Raw genomic sequence first — 18,866 nt, 5'->3', positions numbered from 1 at the left:
TTGTTATTTCTTTCCCAGAGATGGGTTGCAGCTGCGTAAAAACATGTGCTGGATAAGTTGGTGGTTCATTCCGCTGTGGCGACCACGGATAATTAAAGGGACTAAGCCAAAAAGAAAATGAATGCATGAATGTTTGTTATTTCCAATGGAGGCGCATGGCTTATGCGTGCATATTTCGGAACGCATATTGCACCCGCTCACATTTTCCAGGCGCGCCTGTTGAAAACCGCAAGTCACATGACAAAAACTGACCAATCAGCTTCATACTTTGTATGGAATATACACATTTCACTAGACTAATTACCTAATTACTAGTTTCTTCTAAATGTCTTCTTTTCTGTTTAAAAAAAACAAACAAACAAAAGACAAACCGGTTTGGAACAAGTGAATGATGAGAGATTTTTAAGTTTTGAGCAAACTCTTCAAGTGTTTTGAATATGTCAAGCTGCTGTAATCAACCGATTATAATGTTTCTCGGTGAATATTAAATTACTGAAAGAGCTGCAGGTATATTTAATGTTTTAAAAGTAACTTCTAAGTAAAGTAACAGTAATCTGATTACTTTTTACATGAAGTAATCAGTAATGTAATCAGATTACAATTTTCCTGTAGTAGTCAGTAATTTGTAATCTATTACTTTAAGTAATTTACTCAACACTGTTATACACAATATTTCCCAATTTAACATCTTCATGATATTAATAATGTTAATATTCAACGCAGCAAATAACACCCTAACCTCAAGCACTCTCTGAACATTTGTCCCCCTCAAAAAAAAAAAAAAAACGAAATGCTTGACTCCTTCAGGCTACATCAATCTCATCCATCTACGGTTTATAAATCCAGCAGCAGATAAAAGGCCACGTTCTTCCGTGTCTGAGCAAGTGAGATCTTTTTTTCTGCATGCAATAAAATTTCTATTGAATTAGCAATGACTTGAAGGGTTGGACGATGTCAGTCAAATTGATTTAGCGTCTAGCGAAGCACCTCAAGGTCACGGAGCTCAGAGCCAGACCCTCGTCCCACAGAGAGTCGGCAGTGTGAACGCTTTAAAGCAGGAGGGCGTGGAGAGATTCTTCAACAAATCTGGAGGGAAAAAAAGTGAAGAAGGAGGGCTGTGGTGACCTCCAGCGCCGGTCCTCCTCTTCGAACCACTTTGAGCCAGAAAAACATGAGAATCTCGGTGCTAATCTGGGGTTTAACGGCTCATCTTTAAAAGGCCTGGCGGTGAAGAGCTGTTTTACTGTATCTGTCATGGCAGCTTGAGCAAGCATCACTTCAGAGAAAAAAAAAAGAGCAAAGCTTGTTTTAGGATGGGATAAAGAGGGCTGACAAAAACAGATCTCAAATCGATAGTGTCCTCTTGCTTTTGTGCCACAATGATAGGATACCTTTTCTTTACTCTCTTTTCCACCCGTCTGTGATTTGTGTTCGGCTAGCACAGAGGATGATGTTGACTGAATTCTGATCAACTCTGGGCCAACATTGCATGCGGGGCATTATCACAACTAATCAAGTTCATATAAAGCATTTTGACAGGATGATTGTGTGATCACGATCCTCATCATAAAGACTACAGTGACAGAACGGACGTAAAGATGAGGATAAAAGAATGAAAGGGAGGATGATAAATCTATTTCCCTACCTCCCCCCACAGGGAAACGGCCTGACAATGATTCACATTTCCTCTTAACGGAGAATAATGTGCCGTCCGAAAGCCATTAAAGCAAGCTTGTGTCCGGCCAGAGCCATGACATCATTTGGCACGCTGTTTTTACCACCTTTTCTGATTCAAATAGGATCCGGGTCCGACTGGTCAGTTTCAATTTCGCTTGTCCCTCCAGCTCCAAGATCAATACCAATCAAAGCAGTGATTGCTCTATTGTTCTGCTTAATACTACAGCTCCTTCACTGGCTCCGGGCCTTCATCGCCATCAGCGGCCACATCTGCGCCATTCAATAGATCATTCGCCAGATAGCTATCTGGCATTTGGCTAATGAAGACTGTTTATGGAGAGGAGATTATAAAAATGCGAAGCTACTCTGTGCTTTTACATTAAAAGCCAAATTATTGCCACTGTCATCTCCCTGTGAGGGAGCTGTGTGTTTTAGAGGAGATTGGAAAGTTACATTCACACTTGTCTTTTGTTTTTGTTTCTCTGGTAGGTGGCACGGTGGCTCAGTGGTTAGCACTATCGCTTTAGAGCAAGAAGGTCGCTGGTTCGAGTCCCAGCTGGGTCAGTTGGCATTTCTGTATGGAGTTTGCATGTTCTCCCTGTGTTTGCGTGGGTTTCCTCTGGGTGCTCTGGTTTCCCCCACAGTCCAAACACCTACGCTATAGGTGAATTGAATAAACTAACTTGGCCGTTGTGTATGAGTGTGTGTGTAAATGCTAGAGTGTATTGGTGTTTCCCAGGACTGGATTGCAGCTGCAAGGGCATCTGCCGCATAAAATATATGGTGGAAGTGTTGTCGGTTCATTCCGCTGTGGTGACCCTTGATAAATAAGGGACTAAGCCGAAGGAAAATGAATGAATGAATTCATTTTTCTCTGGTAACAAGTACAAGTGCTGAGTTCGCAAAAATTCTAATTTAATTTGTCAGAGTCATACACAATATGATATGCAGTGAAATGCTTTCAAAACCGCTCATGACCTTAGAATAGTAACAACAATAACAAAAATAATAACAATAAGAATTTAAATTTCGGAGAAATATAAATGCAACACACAAAAAAGCAAATATAAAATATTACAGTGGCCGAGAGAGCTTATCGTGCTGCAATTCAAGAAAGCACATGCAGTTTCTTCATTCAGAAAGATCTTATAATGTAATGGATGCTGCTGTGCCGTGACTATTGCTCAGTGAAGTTGTAGACGATCTTTGAAAGGTGAGTTTGTTTGTTTGTTTATTATAACATACTGATTCCCTTGTTCTTAGTATTTATTAGCCTAAATAATCAAAACCTATATAGCCGGGTCCATGATGTTTTAGGTTCCCCTTGAAACATTTCCATTGTGTTCCGTGCTGTTTGAAAGTGTTGTGAGAAATTCCATGCATTTTCCTTATTTGTTTGCGTAGTGAAAAAATGAAGTGCATTCTTTTTTTAAATGTGTTTACATTGAGGATCTGCAGCATGTGTGCTGACAAACGGATGAAGATCTTTTCTTAATTTGCTGGTGTTTTTTGTAATTCCATGTGTTTTCTTCAATTGCAGCACATTAAACGTATATATAAGAGTATATATACACTACCGGTCAAAAGTTTGGGGTCAGTTTTTTTTTTTCATTATTATTCATTTTATTTAATCATTTAAATGAAATCATCAGTTCATCAAGGCGGCCTTTATTAAATGCAAAAATAAATTATTCAATTGTTATTTATTAAATATTTATTTATTACTTATTGTATGTTTCAAATGAAATTATTACTCCGGTCATTATTGCTTTTATTACTATTACCATTAATAATAATAATATAACCACAATAATAAAATAACCACAATAATAATAATAATAATTAATATTAGAGTGATTTCTGAAGAATCAAGTGACTCTGAAGACTGGAGTAATGAAGCTAAAAACTCATTATTAAAATCACTGGAATAAATGATTAAACTAAATTATAAACTACTTTTGAACAGTTATTTTATAGTGCAATAACATTTCACAATGTTATGTATTTTTGATTAAATAAATGCAGCCTTAGTGAGCAGGAGAAGAGAAACGGTAGTGTATGCATCAAAGGCATAATTTGTATAATATATATATATATATATATATATATATATATATATATATATATATATATATATATATATATATATATATATATATATATATATCGATATAGAGTGTGTGGCTGTAGAAAAAAGTATAGTATAAAAACATAAAAGGGCTATCTGCACAAACAGAAACAGAAATGTTTTTAACAAAGTCCCTGGTGCATAAGAGAGGAAGGAGTGTATCCTCTATATGTGGTTTATAAAATCCTTAAAGAGAAAAAATAAGAAAAAATAAAAAAAATAAGATATCATATACTCGCCCTGGTGTTGTTGAAATGCTATATGCACTAAGCTTTTGGTACTGCAAAGGAATTTAAAAAAAATAAATCCTTGGTTCTATCAATACACAATGCTCAGCATATATGAGTACACCCCCCACAAATCTCTCGTTTAAATTAATATTTTCTATGAGAAGCTATACAATATTATATTTCGGCATATACATTAGTTTAGTCAGTACTGAAGACAAATCTGGAGCTTATCTAACAAAATAACTTACAATAATGGTTAAAAAATAAGTAGACCAAATGTATATGTTCTAAAAAAATATAAAATAAAATTTTCTAAAGTAGCAAAAATCAAGAGAAACAAAAATATATACAATTTTGTTAAAACAGAGTTTGTCTTTTTTTTTTTTGCATGAATTTAATTGTATTACTTTTCAATTTCTAAAAATATTCTGTGACTAAAATATTATTTTAATAAATATATCTGTTTAATAAATCTGTTTTGTTTAAATGCACCAACATACATTGCCTATGCTCACTGAGAAATGGATACAAATATTTATTTTCAAAACGTGGTGTACTCAATTATGCTGAGCACTGTAATTGCAGTGAAAATGTGATCAGAATTAATGCATCATTTAAAAAGGATCAAATTATCATAGAATGATCCCATACAAAATGTGCTGAGTATTTCAAGTGATCTGTGGTTTAAATCTCCATCTACATAGAAACCTTTAAAAAAACTAACCAAAACTGAGTATGTTAAGTGAAAATCATGACCTTGAGCATTAGCTTTAGTGCATGACTGCCTGTAGCGTCCATTGCAACAGCAAGTTCTTATTTTCACTGTCAACAGTCACTCTCATTGCCATCTCACATCCAGACTTCTGCATCAGACATATTTAAATATATGGATACTTTTTGGGGGGATTTCTAGGCAATGTGTTTCATATGATTTCAATGATTTCTAACAATCTAATTTATGTTTCATATTCACTAAACCCTATAGTACACCTCTAAAGAACAATAGCAATATAAGTCTCTTGTTATATGAAACCATTCGTTCACTTTCCTTCAGCTTAGTCTCTATTTCAGAGGTCGCCACAGCGAAATGAGCCGCCGACTATTCCAGCATATGCTTCACGCAGCAGATGCCCTTCCAGCCGCAACCCAGTATTAGGAAACACCCATACCACTCATTCACACACTAGAGCCAATTTAGTTCTTTAATTCACCTATAGAGCATGTGTTTGGACTATGAGGGAAACTGGAGCACCCGGAGGAAACCCACGCCAACACAAACATGCAAACTCCACAGAGAAATGCCAACTGACACAGCCGGGACTAATTTCATCAATCTTCTTGCTGTGAGGCGACAGTGCCATCCCTATATGGAACAATTCTTTAAGTTTTTAAAGCTTAATGCTGTTATTCACTGCCATTTTAAGGACAAATGCAAGCATACAGCACTGGAACAACCGGGGTAAGTACATGTGACTGATTTTTTGTTTAGACTAAACTAAAACAAAGACAACTCAAATCTTACTTAAGAAGAAGCTCTCTTTTATGTATATGAGCAATTCCAGCGCTATGGATGTGACATTTGCAGTAAAAACTCAAAAACAAATTCACGTGGAAAGTATATACAGTGTTTCCTCTAGGATTTTTTTCCAGCTGTGGTGCCAGACTCTGTTGGGTCTTTTACACAGATCTACCAACTACCTGTGGCGATATTTCTATGACAAATGGCGTGAGTGCAGTTTCACAAGTCGAGATCGCATTCAAAACTTCTTGCACGCCCTCAAAAATACATTGCTCAAGTGCAGATTTTCTTGTGCGCTCTCAAATAAACGCTGCTGAAGTGCGATTTAGTGTGTTTATGTAACAAGTATGTCTCTAACATTTATTAGATTTGCTAGGAAAATTTGTGAATGTCTCCAATAGACCTACAGAGTGGCATTATTGCGTCCTGAAGTAAAGTGAAATGGTTATAAACTCCAGCAAGATAAAGTCATTGCATGCAGAGCCATAGACCTTTAACTATAAATAAAATATAATTATGGAAACTGTGTTCGTCATAACTGAAAGCTACGCCATGTTTGCTGGCCTCACACATCACGCACCTGTCAGTCAGCACGTCACCTTAAAATGTTAAACAAATAACGCACAGCACTACTACGATTACAGAAAAGTTCACGCTGTTATAATTCACTTATCTTTTAATACGTTTTGGTGCGATTATAACCCGCTATTTAAAAAAACAGCTGAATGTTTTGAATGAGAAGCTGTAATGTAGCCGTGGCGGGATGAATTTTGGTGTGGCGCCCTGCCATGGAAGAATGATCCTAGCAGAAACCATGATATGTTAACATATATTGAAACAATTGTTTACATTTTCCAGAACAACTGATTACAGAGTTAAGAGATCAGAAAAACATCAATCTGTAAACATGTTTTGTACTTTAAATGAGGAAAATAAACATGCGTTATGGATGTGACCAAAAAAGTATGCGAGTTTGCAGTACACAACATACTTTGTAAAAATTCTGTGAATTAAACTGCACAACCCAAAAGAAATAATGCTAATCAAAAGGATAAGAGTTGGCTCTGTATAGAACTGTAAATATTGATTTTGTTTTACTTCATATTTTACTTCATATTTTACTTTTAATAGTCATATCAAAGCAGTTAGTAAATCAGCATACTATCATCTCAAAAAACATTGCAAGAATTAGATGCTTTGTTTCCAGTAAAGACTTAGAGAAACTTGTTCATGCTTTTATCAGCAGCAGGGTGGATTACTGTTATGGTCTCCTCACTGGCCTTCCCAAAAAGACAGTCAGACAGTTGCAGCTCATCCAGAACGCTGCGGCCAGAATTCTGACCAGAACCAGGATATCAGAGCACATCACACCTGTCCTTAGGTCTTTACACTGGCTCCCAGTTACATTCAGAACAGATTTTAAAGTATTATTACTGCTCTATAAATCACTAAATGGCCTAGGACCTCAATACATTACAGATATGCTCACTGAATACAAACCTAACAGATCACTCAGATCTTTAGGATCAAATAGATTAGAAATTCCAGGAGTTCAGTCAAAGCAGGGTGAATCGGCCTTCAGCTACTGCGCCCCTCGCTGCTGGAATCAGCTTCCAGAAATGATCAGATGTGCTCCAACATTAGGCACATTCAAATCAAGACTGAAAACACATCTGTTTAGCTGTGCCTTTACTGAATGAGCACTGTGCTACGTCTGACAGAACACACTATTGTTTTTCTTTTCTTTTTAATTCTTTTATAACACATTTTATCTGCTTTTATGCTTATTTATTTTATTTTTTTACCATTTTTATTATTTGTTTTTATTTCTCTTATACTTGTTTCTTTTATTCCTGTATGTAAAGCACTTTGAATTGCCACTGTGTATGAAATGTGCTATATAAATAAAACTTGCCTTGCCTCATATTTTGTGTCGTTATGTGTCGTTATGGATGTGACATCTCTCCGTTATGTGACTGATGTGAAAATACCACTTGTGTGACTTTGGTAAATCAAATATAATAGTTTAAACCTTGACAGAGACATTTTTGAGTATTTCTAAAGTACTGTAAAATAATTGCTTATACAAAAAACTTAGAAACGGTTTCTGTATATTGGTGAAAACTTAATTTTGTTCTTAATTAAGTTGACATTTGCATGGAATTGCTCATATACAGTCATAAATTTACAAATAAATAACATTTAACTTTAATTGAATTTAATTGATATTAATTACATTTTTTCCATTTTTTGGTTTAGTATTTATTAAATAAAACTGCACATTATTTCAGTATGTGTTCATCTTTGGTTAAAATATGCAGATGTAAATATTGTGCGATCTACAGAAGCATAAATATTCACAAGATAATACGCAAATGCATAAAACACACTCCAACACCCTGACATTCTGAGGCACGATATAAATGAAGTGATAAGAAAACATATGCTTCTGACATGAATTATAAAGCGCAAGCAGATCCTATAAACTGTACACAAACAGACAAACACCAGCTTGAACCATTGTCTCACACCTGGATGCATAAAACCAACATGCAAATCCATGCAACGCTGACTAGCAAAGGCATTCAGAGACATAAACAAGACAGAGGATATGAGAATGCTCAAATACACATGGACTCAATCATGCAAATGAGTGTATGAATACAAATGGATAAAGAGTTGAGCTATGCATACAAAATGCACTTTAGAGTTCTGGCAAACAATTTGGTCTCGTTTTCTGCCCTGCCCGAGCTCTCTCACTCTCTCATCACAGAAAAAAAAATAGCATATTATCATCACTATGCTCTTCAATAGCTTCTTGTTTAAATCATGTAGTGAATGTCTGAGTCTTTAGACGACTCATAATAACCTCATTTCTGTTAATAACAGTGCGGTACACGAAAGCCATTTACACACTGTGAGTACCAATGCCAAAAACACACTGAAAGTGAGTGACGGGATTGATGAACAGCCCCATTTCAATCAAAGGCAGGGATGCCCAAACCTTTTCTTATGAAGGGCCAAAAACCAAATATGATTGAGAGTGGTGGGTCGAAGCTAAAAATACTACACTGTATTACAATAAAGTTGCCATAGTAACTAGAGCTGCACGATTAATCGAAAAAAGACCGCAATCTTAATTCAACCCCCCACATGATCTTAATCCAGCATCTCTACGATTTAGCCGAATATATTTTCAAGGTCAGAGAAGCGTAAAGGCAGTCAAACAAGTCTTCACATTGTTTTATAGACATTGCTCAGCATCATGGACACCTCCAAATGTAACAGTGTATTTATGAGGTATAATTCACCCAAGAATGTAATTTCTGTCTTGTATTCGCGGCAATGAAATCACACATGAGCTGACGCACTGTTTGTTTACCTCAGAGAAGACGCTCGCATGCCTGCCATGTCTACTTTAGTGAACAAAATCTGCATAGGCTGTGAACAGGGGTGGATTTAACCAATAAGTGAGGTAAGCGGCTGCTTAGGGCCCCAGGAAATCTGGGGGCCCCAATAAATATCTAGAAGTATAAAATATACCTTTATAATATCGCTTTCTACCATATTTTGTCTGGTGAGAGTTAAACAAATACAATTTTAATATTAGTAAATATTATTTAGTATACATTCAAATATATCTTATTATAATAATGTAATGTTATGCAATAATAATAATAATAATAAAAATATCATAAAATAAAATATCCATCATGGAGCAGTTGCGCTTGTTCATAAATTTATAAAAACTATATTTATTATTTTTAGTTGTAAATTAATTTTAAGAAAACTAATCATTTAAAATGTAGTTTCAGAGCCGAGCGAGAAGTATGATTTGCATGTGAGTTTTTTTTTCTCAGAGTAACGGCAGCCACGACATGAACGCACACGGCAGTAAGTGAAACCGGCGCACACATAATTTAACAAATATATTGCATTTTATAGTGAGATTACGACAAGTGCTTGACGTTTTTTTCTTTTATAGGTAACACAAAGTGTTGTGCATGAAAATAAATGTCGACTGGGTCAGTATAACTACTCTAGCCTATATCGTTGAATATATAATGCAAGAAGGAATCTGATAATGACAAATTCCTGATTTTACCAGTGAAAAAATAGTCTAACGGTGTTGTCAATGACAGCTTGCAAGCATAAGTCTGAAACACAATAATTCAACTTTCGAATTATGAATAGTTGTATTCTGTTATTTCCATCACTTTACTGTGAATTAACAACCATGCAGGACATATTTAAAGTCTATTCAAGTCCACCATTCCATGCATGTCTAATCAAAATGTAGCATTTTAACCAACAGTAGATTAACCTAATATTATTTTTGTTGGTTTATTATGTTTGAGAAATAACAATAATAATAGCCTACTCATATTAACATTTACTTTATCTACAGAATTATGAGAAAATCAGGTTAATGTTAATTTAGAGCAAAAACATTGTGATTCTTTTTTTAGCCAGAATCGTGCTGCGCTAATAGTAACTTCCTAATTTAATAATATTTAGAAATATATACAAAAAATACTTTAAACGTATCAATAATTATATATATTTTTCCACATTTTATAAATGTATTTCTTATAATGAAACCATAAACAATCTCATTTATAACACGATGGAGTTCAATGTTTTTTTTTATTAACAAAAATAATAAATGTTTGACAGTGACAAACTTGACAGTGAAATGTGTCCAAATAGTGTTTTTACGACATTCACACACACATATGTATCTGTCAACATCTAAAAAAAAAAAAGGTGCTTTAGGGTTTTATGACCCTTGATCCTTAAATCAGATGAATTTACATTTAATTTCAGCTTTTTTGTAGCTTTAGATTAGCTTGTAGATTTATGTAAAATTAGAAATGACCATCTCTGATTGAGGGATTCGCCCCAAACTTCCCCATCATTCGAATAAGATGTTAAACCGAGGTCCTGACTCTCTGTGGTCATTAAAAAAAATCCCATGGCACTTCTCATAAAAGAGTAGGGGTGTGTCCCCGGTGTCCTGGCCAAATTCCCTCCATCGGCCCTTACCCATTCTGGCCTCCCAATTGTCCCCATCCACTGAATTGGCTCTATCACGGTCTCTCTACTCCGCCAATAGCTGGTGTGTGGTGAGCGCACTGGCACTGTTGTCCTGTGGCTGCCGTTACATCATCCAAGTGGATGATGCACACTGGTGATGGTGTGGAGAGGCCCCCCACCCCTCCCCTCATGATTGTGAAGCACTTTGGGTGTATAGCCATACACGGTAAATGTGCTATATAAATACATTACATTTATTCTCTGATTGGTCTGTGGGCCAAATCAAAGGTTACCATGGGCGAACTTTGACCCGCAGGCCCTAATTTTGGCATCTCTGATCAAAGGTATGGTTTTATCAAAAACAAGGTGAGCTCCATTTAAACCAGCTAGTCTTTAAAGAAAGCTCTTCTGCACTAGCTGGGTCGTGACTTGCTCCCTAAGATGAGTAAAGCGAATGTGTACTGGCACGCACAGATGAGGCATGATTGTTATGAAGAGTGACATAAGCCTCCGCCAAGTGAAGCGTCACCGGACGCCCGACACGCTAGTGCTTGGCACAATTACCGCCGACTGTTTTGATAGCAAGCGAAGACTTCAAACTCCTCCACGACAGGAGGCCAGTTCTGCGATAACCTCACATTTGTGTTTTGGCGTCTCAGGAGACCAGCATCTCTCTCTCTCTCTCTCTCTGCTCTCTTCTTTGGTAGAGCAGTTCAGTCAACTGTTTGCATCTCTGCAACACGGACAAAACCTCTCATTATTTGCAGGATCTCAATTAAATTTTATCTTAGCCAATTTAAAAGATCTGTACGGCAGCAACTTCCCTCTTAATTGCTAGGATGTTTTTTTTTTTTTTTGGAAAATAAAGCCTTGGCTGATAAAACAGTGAAGATATGGGATACTGCGTTTGTGACAAGAAAGCAAATTAATGCACTGTCATCCTTCCATTGAAGGGATGATTTTCCTTAGGTCTCCAGAGACTTGCTGCTTCTTGTCTAGTGACTCTAGTCTCAGAAAATATGCAATAGCATGAAGAAAAAGAAAAAAAAAAATCTGCAAATTCATGCGATAGCATAACACTCGTAACAGCGCACATAGGCCTGAAAGAAAAAAAGCAGCACATCTAAACTATTCTAAAGAGACTTGATGATGTTCAGTGTGGCTGCCTTAATAAGTGGGTGTAGATCATCTGGGGATTTCCACTGGTGGAGTAAAAAAGGCTGCGCTGGACACTGGGGAAGAAGAGAAAGGGGAAGGCAGACCAGGATTCCTCCCAATTAGCTCACTTCGACATTCTGGTTCTGTCCCAGTTGGCTCCCAAAGCTTTTCTTGGCTCAACAAAGCACGCTGAAACGTGGTCCACGAAGAAGCCCGCTTGAACTGGATCTTCTTTTATCCTCAGATTCCAACACGCCCAGGGATTCAAAGCTCACGAGCTACTGCATTATAAGAACCAATGGTCTGCTTTGCTTCAAAATCAACATATGGGCTAAGCAGCGGATTACCATCGGGTCTGACTTATTAAGCTCAAAACTTGTTGCTGATGAACTGAAATGGGCAAAGACACTGCTGAGACGTGTATCCCTCCAGTTGCTAATTAAACTGTTAGCCTCCAACAACTGGGCAGCAGAACTCCTGCCACTTAGTGTCCATGTCGGAGTGTCTTCATTAAACGAGTGTCTCTTCGAAACAGTCTTGATCACTCACTAAGAATAGCTGAAGAGAGAGAGAGAGAGAGAGAGAGAGAAGAGCACAACAAGAACTCTCCAATAGGGAAACAGGAGGTGAACACACCCTCATCCACACCCACGCAAGCCGACGCCTGAGCTCTGCTCAAACACCGCCGTGCGTTGATTAGCCATGACAACGAACTGCTGCTTCCAAAAATATGCTGCTCGTTCTAGAGCAGCATGGCCATGCATGAATAAACATCATCTGTAATGGAGCTGAGTGAAAATGAGACGCTGGCCTTTTTTTAAGCTGATCCACCAAGAAACTGCCTCTCCCTCCCGACTCCCGAAGTCACCTAGTTGCTGAACGTTGGCTTACTGCAAATTGCTTTGATAGAATTCGCCAAGATTCCAAACACACTAGGAAAACAACTGTTATTGTGCTGAAAGCAAGATTTTAGATCATATGCCCTTGTGATAATTTGATCTTTCCCTACTTTGGGCTCTGGTAATGCTGTAAGAAACACTATTGATGAACCGTGCCAGCTGTGAGAATGAGGTTACAATATGTAAACGAATGGGCAGAGAAGATGAACAGCATTTCATAACGTTGTCATGTTTTTGAGGGATGCAGTGGAAAAGGAAGCCAGCTCTCTTACTGTTGTTGTCTGTGTCATCGCTGACACTCTTAGGAGGAACGTGGCCGGTGTAACCGACGGCGGTTCTGTACATTCGATCCGGATTACGTATTTTCTTCAGTCCTACAGGGGGACACAGTGGGGGAGGGAAGAGTGAGGGGAAAAAAGGTCTATGGGTACAAAAATACAAAGCCCTCCACTTTCTAATCATGCAGAGATCATTAATTGCTTGCTTTCTCAAATGACCCCGTTGCATTATTAGAGTGACGTTGTGTTCAATGCCACGTCCTACTGGTGATACTGAAGGTCAAAAGGTTATTTCAGGTTTCTTTTAAGTTAAAGAAATAATAGCTGCCTTCCCACATGCAGTCTAAAGGAGCCTTTCCAGCATCGACGGATTGCGTACAAGATGTGTATGTAGGTGGGCAATCAACTAGGCTGGCGAGGAGCTAAATGTACACATTGAATCAAACCACATGGCAAGGTTCTACTCGTTTCTGTGGCTCACTGGATTCCTAAATGCATCCTTTGGTATACAGCTTTTGCATGGAACTATCCACTTGTTAAGCCGTGACGTATGGAATACTGTTTCCGGGTCCAAGCCACTACTCATTTGAAAATATCTGTTTATGACCACTTTTTAGTCATATCACATATTAACCCTTTGACTGCCCGCTCTACCAAATGGATGAGCATGTTTTTACTGTTTTAAATAATGGTTTACACACACTGCATTGTTGGTTTACAAAAACAAAATCAAATGAACAATCCTGCTGCACTCCTACACTTGATTTTAGTTTTGTTGTAAAAAATCAAAACAAGAATGTTAAATGAGAATCTGAAACATTTTATGGCTAACCTCAAAAAATAAAGATGATTTAGTATTCAAAAATGTTTTATTTTGAAATTTTTTTTTTAAATAAATTGCTCGTACACTTCATATTTTCAGATCTTTCACAACATATGTATTAATTCCGGTACTTTTACCATAAACCGACATATCTACCATTTGGTAAAGATTGAAATTTTAGAAATTCTGAGATGTGTTGAATTAGGAGTTAAAAAATGCAATCCAAAAAAATGTCTTGGTGGGGAAAGTGTGATTTCTATATAAAATCATGGTGTACACAACAGTCTCTGGACTCTGGACAACAATATTTTAACAATTTATAAAAAATTAATCACTTTCTGGCCATCAGATATTAGGCATGGATATATATATATATATATATATATATATATATATATATATATATATATATATATATATATATATATATATATATATATATATATATATATATATAGCGATCGTGATTTTCAAAAGTATTACATCGCTTTGTAAACGTTTATTAATACCATTTGTTGAGTCTCCCTATACAGTTTGATAGAGTGCTTTGACCCGGAAGCTGCTTCACATGATGTCACACTTAACAAGCAGATGGACATAATATGCTTCTTGCTGAAAATGTGCTGTACTCAAAAATGGAAACTGTCATCATTTACACATACTCACGTCAGTCGTTTTATTTTGTGGTTTAAAAAAGGTGGTTGCAAATAATTTTAAAACCACAGACACCAATATTTTAACAATTTATAAAAAATTAATCACATTCTGGCCATCGCATATTAGGCATGCACTCAAAAATGATTACTGCTGCTTGTTCACAAACTAGCTGTTTAAAATAAGCTGAAACAACACAAATCTTGTAATTTCTTTGGACTATTTATTTGTTTTAAGTTCAGTCCACTTAAATTTGTAAACCGTTAAGTTAACTTAAGCGTTTTGTGTTGGGACAACATGAAGGAATTGTGTTGGTCCAACTACCTATTTAGGGGATTGTAGTTCCCAGCATCCTTTGCATGGGATTGAATTATGAGAGGGAAATGTTGACAATAACAGTAATCTTACGTTTTTAAAGTTAATAGAAATACTTGTTAGAGTTTAATATTCACTTTTCTTTGAAGATTTAGAAGATTTTCATGTAATGCTTTGAGTTTTGAGATTACCACCTTACAGAAGCACCCATGCTTTGGATGTTAGCAGCTTAATTAGCTAAAAAGCAGTTTGTGGCTTTGCTCAGTGAGCAATAACTGTCCTAAAATGAGTTCTGAGATCAGTCTCAATCAACTGTATATGTAACTCATGAAATATGCTTAAAATGGCTCTCTTAGTTCATATAGAATAACTTCAAATAAAACTAAGAGACTTCGAAATGTACGACACATAATAGACATAATATTATCAGAACTTTGAGTTTAAGTTAAATAAAAGTACAAATGTATTAAAACTTTTATCTGATAAAAAAACCCAACTATTTACACAATTAAATGCAATTGAGTTTTGGTCCAACATGATTTTAAGTTGGTGCTAAACAAATTTATTGGATGAAAATCCTGACGTCACACTTAACAAGCAGATGGAGATAATATAGGCAAAGTCTAGATAGGATAGAGCTGCGGATATGCGCATCAACAGTTTTTATGACACTGTATAACAATCATTAATATTTTACAGTACTGTGACGGTTGGGTTATGGGTAGACGTTAAAAAATACAATTTATTGGGTAATTTAATAAATAATACTCGGTACAACTATTGTTTTTATGTTACTGTGACAGTTGGGTCTAGGGTTAGGGTGGGGATAGACATTAATAAAATATAAATAATGGGAAACTTTAAAAATATTATAAATCATTTTCGTTAACTTCCAACCACAACCGTATCTGATCTAGCAACAACCCATAATATGCTGCACTCAAAAATGGAAACGGTCATCCTTTACACATCTAACAGTAACGTTTCTTTTGTGGTTTTTAAACTAAAATTAGATGCAAATAATTTGTTTACCACCTGACTTTCATTGTAAGGACAAAACATAAAAGATAATTTCTTATTGTATATCCCACAGAAGAAAGAAATTCATACAAATGTGGAACATTGTGAGGGTGATGATTTATTTATGGGTGACCTGTCTCTTTAAGAGAACATCAAAGTCTTATGCTGTAAGTAACACATACACTTGAGATACAAATTATTGCAAATGAAATCTAAAGAGCTAATCCAGCACACTAATATCTCCCTGATGTCACCTAAATTCTAGCAAACTAACCCAGCTGTTAATTTTCATATCGACTCTTTGACAGTGATGGTCAAGGATTTAGTACTGGAATCACTAGTGAACTGGACACACTGCACCCTCTCTCCTTACAGCTGACTAATTCATCCATACAATCAATATTTCACAGAGTCTATTGAGCAGAAAGAAACTTTTTCTGATAAAACTAGGAGAAACAACAACATTGAGGATGGCTTATCAAGCAGGCAAACCTTCAGAGAAGCGGATTTTTTACACAACCCAATTTGTTTTGAAGAACTAGTGTTTTTAAAAAGGACTACATCTCAAAAAGCAAATGTGAAACACCCAGGAGCCTCATTTTAAGCAGAACTACACTGAAATTTCACTTCGTTCAACTGAGTTTACAAAGCCTGCGATTCTCAGCACGATACAGGTGAGTGGAAGCACGTATGTGAGGGCAAAATACAACTGAATGAACAAAGAGAGAAAGAAATGGCTCTAATGCACTTTCTAGCCCCCAATAAATAAATAAATAAACCCAGAAAATGACTTTGAAAAGATCTAAAAGTTGATGGGGGTAGTGAGAGGAACGCATCACTGCATGTAAGCTGTCATCATCATGTTGGCAAGAACCACTGGAGAATATGCTTCCTGTGTGGAGGAAGAGAATAAAAACTGATCCAGGAAGCTGGCAAGAGCAAAGACTGTCAGATACAAATGCGTGACACAGTTTTAGGCCGTACAGGTCAAAAGAGGCAATGTTTTCTCCTGTTCTGTGGCAGCTCAAATGGGTAAAAATAGCCTAGAATCGTTCTGTCCCCAAACTTACGTTACATTATGACACATTTTTCTTTCTAAGAAGTAGAGCAAGAGCAAAGCTTTACCTGGACTTATGTAGATAAATATGCATGATGAAAACAAACAAACAAAAAAAGGTAATACCTTTTTCTGGCCAGGTCATCTTTCAGCAATATCCCAAATGAGGATATCCAAACCACCAGCCAAGCTGAAAACACAACTCTGCTAAAGCCCACAGATCCGAAGTACAACGCAAATAGCACACTTTCTAGAAGATAATTCTATACGTTGCAGTGTTCACAAGAGAAACAGAACACATGCAAGCTACTGTCCAACACAGCCACTCTGTGAGCTCCCTCAAATCACAGAGGGCAACTTCGTCACTTTGATGGAATTCTTTAATAGGCGAGCTTAGTTATCACACTTACTTCTAAAGTGTGTGTGTATGTGTGTTTGGGGGTTAAAGGGGGGGTTATTCTTTTGCACAGCTCAATAGCGCCACTTTGTGGCTGCTTTGCACAAAAAACTTCCTTGGCTGCCTTGATTTGGGGGGATATAGTTGAATAAATAATTAAATGTTGACAAACTCACGGTTGTTATTTCAAGCTAATCCAGACCTAACAAAACTGAACAATCAGCATTTCCCTCCCGAACTAATGTCTACGTATCTGGCCCTTATATATATATATAAAATATGATTTCCAAAAGGGATCAAAGTAGCCGAGGGAGAGTGTTGCGAATCATAAATGTGATCTAAATTATTTACATTTTCCGTCAAATGCGTTTGATTTAATATACAGGAATACAATTACTATAATCTCAAAGAATTTCGCCACATTAAAATAATCAGATCAACGAATGTCTGCACAAAGCGCGCTCTGCTAAACGAAAGTGAACTTTAGGTTTCGACGAATCATAATTACACTCAAAACAAACAGAAGCGAATTGAAAGAACATAAACTTGCTTTCGCTTTAGTAAAAGAGAAGACGTACCTTTCATTTTGCTGCCTCATTAAAATTCCGCTTCAATTTTCCGGGTGTCCTTTCCAATCCAGTTTAAATGTGTTATTATCTAAGAAAATAACTGCTGACAGCTTCAAAACAGCGGCGGCCAAACAGTCACAGTTCTGGGAAAATATTCCACACGAGACTGAAGCATATCGAGCAGCTGTCGGTGGGTTCAGTCACTATAAGGGGGGTTCTGGTGGGGGTGGAAAGAAATCAATCACGTTTTAGAGCATCACCATAAATCTGCATTTATCGCTTTTGGAGTTAAAAGCGTCGCCCTGTTCAATGCGAGAGAGGGAGAGAGCGAAAAAAAATGAAGTAGTTGACCGCGTTTGACTTCACGGAGCTCGCTTGTTTGTCAGCCCACGGGGAACGTGGATGCGGTGTGGAGGAATCCCACTCTAAACCATACGCGAGTCATTTCACGCGTTCATTTCACGCGTCTCATGTGCGCGTCTCAGTTCTAACACAAACATGCTTCTCTTCATGCAACGAAGGCTGTGGCTCGCCTCGACTTTGATGCGCGTTGACTTTGAAAAGCCTCCGAGATGAAAGGAGTCGCGTAATGAACGTAGCCCGTGATTACCTAACTCCGTTCCCGTTATTTTAACAGCCGTCTCAGAGATGGCTAATCCCATCAGCGCTTCAGCTTCTCTTTTTTGCCATTTCGTGACAAACACAAGCTAAGCGAAAATGTCACTGACTTTCTCCGCCGCGCATCCCTATCCTGACCTTCATCATCTGGAGCTCGGCGCTGACAAAACAGCGAAATGAAAAATAATAATCTTGTTATTTCTCTCTTACCTTCCGGCTTGTTTTCGGCAGCCATTTCCCCTCCGCGCGCCACATCCTCCTCCTCCTCCTCCTCCTAGCGACCGGGGGGGTACCACGCGCGTTCACGGCGAGGACGCGGCTATGGAGGGGGCGAGAGGCGGGAGGCGCGTGCGTAAATACGCGTTAGCTATTGGCCGCAAAGTGCTATAAATGACAATGGTGCTTTCGGTGATGCTTCATGAATTTTTCGAGATCCGTACCCCCCTCTTTTATCCATCCCCTCCACGCCATTGGTGAATGGATTTTA

At 37.2% G+C, this 18,866-nt stretch overlaps 1 protein-coding gene across 1 annotated transcript in view; it reads right to left on the bottom strand.

The window, feature by feature from the left end:
• The window catches only part of LOC130237101 (calmodulin-binding transcription activator 1), a 575,132-nt gene extending 556,515 nt beyond the window's left edge, over positions 1 to 18,617 (bottom strand). Inside the window, exons 1-2 of the mRNA XM_056467908.1 lie at positions 18,590 to 18,617; positions 12,921 to 13,022 (exon numbers count right to left, since the gene is read on the bottom strand). Coding sequence (XP_056323883.1) covers positions 12,921 to 13,022; positions 18,590 to 18,614 — 127 coding nt within the window. The 5' untranslated portion in view covers positions 18,615 to 18,617. The remainder of the gene's footprint in view (positions 1 to 12,920; positions 13,023 to 18,589) is intronic.
• Between the last annotated feature and the right edge of the window lie 249 nt (positions 18,618 to 18,866).

Source organism: Danio aesculapii, chromosome 11 (assembly GCF_903798145.1).
Source record: "Danio aesculapii chromosome 11, fDanAes4.1, whole genome shotgun sequence".
NCBI lineage: Eukaryota > Metazoa > Chordata > Actinopteri > Cypriniformes > Danionidae > Danio > Danio aesculapii.
The sequence above is the reverse complement of the archived record's forward strand: the minus strand, read 5'-3'. Positions and strand labels throughout refer to the sequence as shown.